Raw genomic sequence first — 3,399 nt, 5'->3', positions numbered from 1 at the left:
AAAGGCCTCTTGAAATCATAAACCCATTCTCCGTTCACTATCATATCCGAGACTGTAGCATTCTTCATCCTTGCAACCTTGAAAACAACCGGAAAAAGGTTCTATAAAATTCCCCCATCAAGCCAATGATCCTTCCAAAACCGAATACCTTTTCCATTCCTTACCGTGAAGCTCGCCGTACTTTGGACTAATGACACCATATTAGTAACATTCTTCCATAGGCTCCTTCCTTGAGGCATATTATCCACATCAGGAATTAGAAGATTAGAATTATAAGAAAATTTTTCATTCACTAGTTTCCTTCAAAGGCTATTTTTGTTCTTCGAAAATATCCAAATCCACTTGGTTAGCAATGATTGGTTTGTTTTCCTCAGATTCTTCACGCCTAATCCCCCTTTCACCTTCAGAATACATAGTTTCTTCCAGGAAACCCAAATCAATTTCCTTCTACCTTTCAGCGCACCCCACAAGAAGTTACGCATAATCTTAATCATTCTCTTTTCCGCACTTACCGGAAGATGAAACAGTGAAAGATAATAGATAGGTAAACTCGCAAGACAACTCTTGATAAGAATTACTCTACCTTCTTTATTTAATTGTCTTTTCTTCCACGAAGCTAACTTTTGTTCCATTCTGAGCAAAACATGATCCCACACTGAAGTACTACGCCAATGAGCTCCAATTGGCTTGCCAAGATATGTGAAAGGAAGTTCTCTGTTTTGCAGCCTAATTCTTTGGCAAGATCTTCAATCACCCCTTCATCTCCCACACTAATCATAGTATTCTTGTCAAGGTTCATCTTCAATCCCGTAATGATTTCAAAAACAACAAAAATGATGAAAAGTCGTCTAACTTCCTCCACTGTCGCATCAATGAAGATCAAAGTATCATCCGCAAATTGAAGATGAGAAATAATAGAGCCATATTCCACCACTTGAAATCCAGAGAGCTGACCTCTCTCCACCGCATCATTAATTAGTTTTGAAAGAATTTCCACCACCAAGAGAATTTCTACTGAAGCTTGTCGGAGGAATTCTCCACAATGATGATTAATATTGCAATGGGGTTGAATGTTGATAGATGTTTTGCCATTTTCGATTTTTCTAAAATTTCTTTTGTTTCTTATTTCTCTGGATGTTGTCCCTCCCCGATCCCCATTGTGGTTTTCTGGTTTCTTAATTAATAATTGCTCTCTTTTTATTTGGTTCTATTTTTTATTTTTTTTGTAAAGTAATACCGTGGACTTTCTTGGATCATAGAAAATCTACTTCATCAAATACGATTGTAATTCTGAATCTTCTGATCAAGTAACATTTTTAGGTTCAACGTCAAAATTGAAACTTAAAATCATAAACCGCCCATTTATTGAGAAACAGCGACTCTGCTCTATCTAGCTAGTAATAAACACACATAGACAAAAAAAACCATAATTTCTTAAAAAATAAAAATCTCTACAATGACTTGGACACTTGTTGTAAATTTGACAGAATTTAATATGTTTTCATAAGAAAGTAATTACGTAATAGAATAAGCCAAGTCAGAGAGGTAGATCAAAATCATCAAATGAGTGAGAACAGCTTTTATACCCCTTTCTCTCATGAAGTTATTCCCAATTCAACTCATTTTGGTAAGTTGAAGAACATTCCCCCTAAAATAGAGAGGAGATCAAACGAGAAGAACGCAAGCCATTAGCCATGGGAAGACCTCCTTGTTGTGATAAAGTACTTGGTATCAAGAAAGGACCTTGGACTCCTGAAGAAGATCTAATTTTAGCATCTTACATCGAAGGACATGGACCAGGGAATTGGAGATCAGTTCCAACTAATGCAGGTAAGTTTAGAATAGGTATATAGAATATCCTCAATACTCTCTCTACATCGTACTATGAATTTGATTTTATGCATGCTGATCATTATACATTTCGTAAATGTGTACTTTAAACGTGTACCTCCTAATTTTTTGTTCGTTGTTATAACTTTTAGGTTTGTCAAGGTGCAGCAAAAGTTGCAGGCTGAGATGGACTAATTACTTAAGACCAGGAATCAAGAGAGGAAACTTCACTGAACTTGAAGAGAACAACATAATTACTCTTCAACGTTTATGGGGAAACAAGTATATATATTTACATTTCTCTCGTAAAACCCTAGTAATGGTTAATTAATTTCGATTCCGTAATCTATAAATTTTAGTAACTTGATCTCTTTTTTGGTGGGGGTATTACACTCAGATGGGCAGCAATAGCTTCAAATCTTCCACAAAGAACAGATAATGATATAAATAATTATTGGAATGCACATCGAAAGAAAAAACTCAAGAATAAGTTTCGTTCGCATCATCTGGGATCATCATCAACAAGCCTTCAGTTTCTAAACAAAAATTGTAGAACTCTTAGTCATGATAGGATAAGCAACTTAGAATATCATCATTTGAGTATCCATCAAAATTCAGCCCTAAATAAGTTCATTAGTACTATTACTAGTAGTAGTACTAGTACCCCCTCATCTACCACTTATGCTTCAAGCACAGAAAACATTTCAAGACTCTTGGAAGATTGCGTCAAGAATTCTCCTAACAAGTTCAGTAGTGGTGCGCTCAAATTAAAGACCACCCAAACAGAAGAAAAAGTACTACCCAGTGGCAGCAATAACTCCGATAACAACAACCCCAACAATGGTAACAATAACCCTTATAATTATGATGAGCTACTTATTAAGAAATTTGAAGTGCAAGATACCTGTAATAGCGATGATTATGTTATCTCTAATGAGGCAGATTACTTTGAATCTCTTTTCCCATTTGAGAGTACTAGTATTGGCTGTTGGGAGCAGAAATCTTCTTCAGACTCATCGACTACAATTCATGACTCGACATCGCCATCCCCAGAGGAACCTCAAACCACTACCATTACTACTACAGCTGCTACCCCAACTGAAGATAGGGTAAATTCGATCTCGGGTAGTGATCACCAAGGGATGATTGTAGATGATCAAAACCAACGTCCTCCATTTTCTTTACTAGAGAAGTGGCTCCTGGATGAAGCAACTGTCCAAGTTCTTGAGGAAGATCAAATGGAGATCTATCCAAAATTTTGATCATGTTTAGCATGGTAATGCTTTTCTTCTCTGGCTCCGTAAGGGGAAAAACTGTTTTTAAGTATGAGTTTGTGTTCAAGTCACCAAATGAATGACGGAAGAATTAGGGTTATCATATAAAATTAAATAAGCATTTAGTTAGTTAGATGATTTCATTCCTAAAGTTTGTTTATGTAAACTACCAAAGTTATCTTCAAAAACTTAGTACTGATAGAAACTGAATTATGCAGTAATTTCATTCAATTAAGATTTCTTTCTCATGGCGATTAAATTAAAAAAGAGAAAATTGTAATCTTTCCTACATTAT

The 3,399-nt window shown here is 35.6% G+C and overlaps 1 protein-coding gene across 1 annotated transcript; it reads left to right on the top strand.

Moving 5' to 3' along the window:
• The first annotated feature begins 1,694 nt into the window (after nt 1-1,694).
• On the top strand, nt 1,695-3,092 carry LOC113350938 (myb-related protein 306-like). Its single transcript, XM_026595037.1, has 4 exons — nt 1,695-1,830; nt 1,983-2,112; nt 2,228-2,379; nt 2,473-3,092. Exons 1-4 carry the CDS (start codon nt 1,695-1,697, stop codon nt 3,090-3,092), a joined length of 1,038 nt encoding a protein of 345 aa, XP_026450822.1.
• The last annotated feature ends 307 nt before the right edge of the window (nt 3,093-3,399 follow it).

This window comes from Papaver somniferum, chromosome 2 (genome assembly GCF_003573695.1).
Source record: "Papaver somniferum cultivar HN1 chromosome 2, ASM357369v1, whole genome shotgun sequence".
Classification (NCBI taxonomy): Eukaryota; Viridiplantae; Streptophyta; class Magnoliopsida; order Ranunculales; family Papaveraceae; genus Papaver; species Papaver somniferum.
This window is presented reverse-complemented; position numbering and strand designations above follow the sequence as displayed.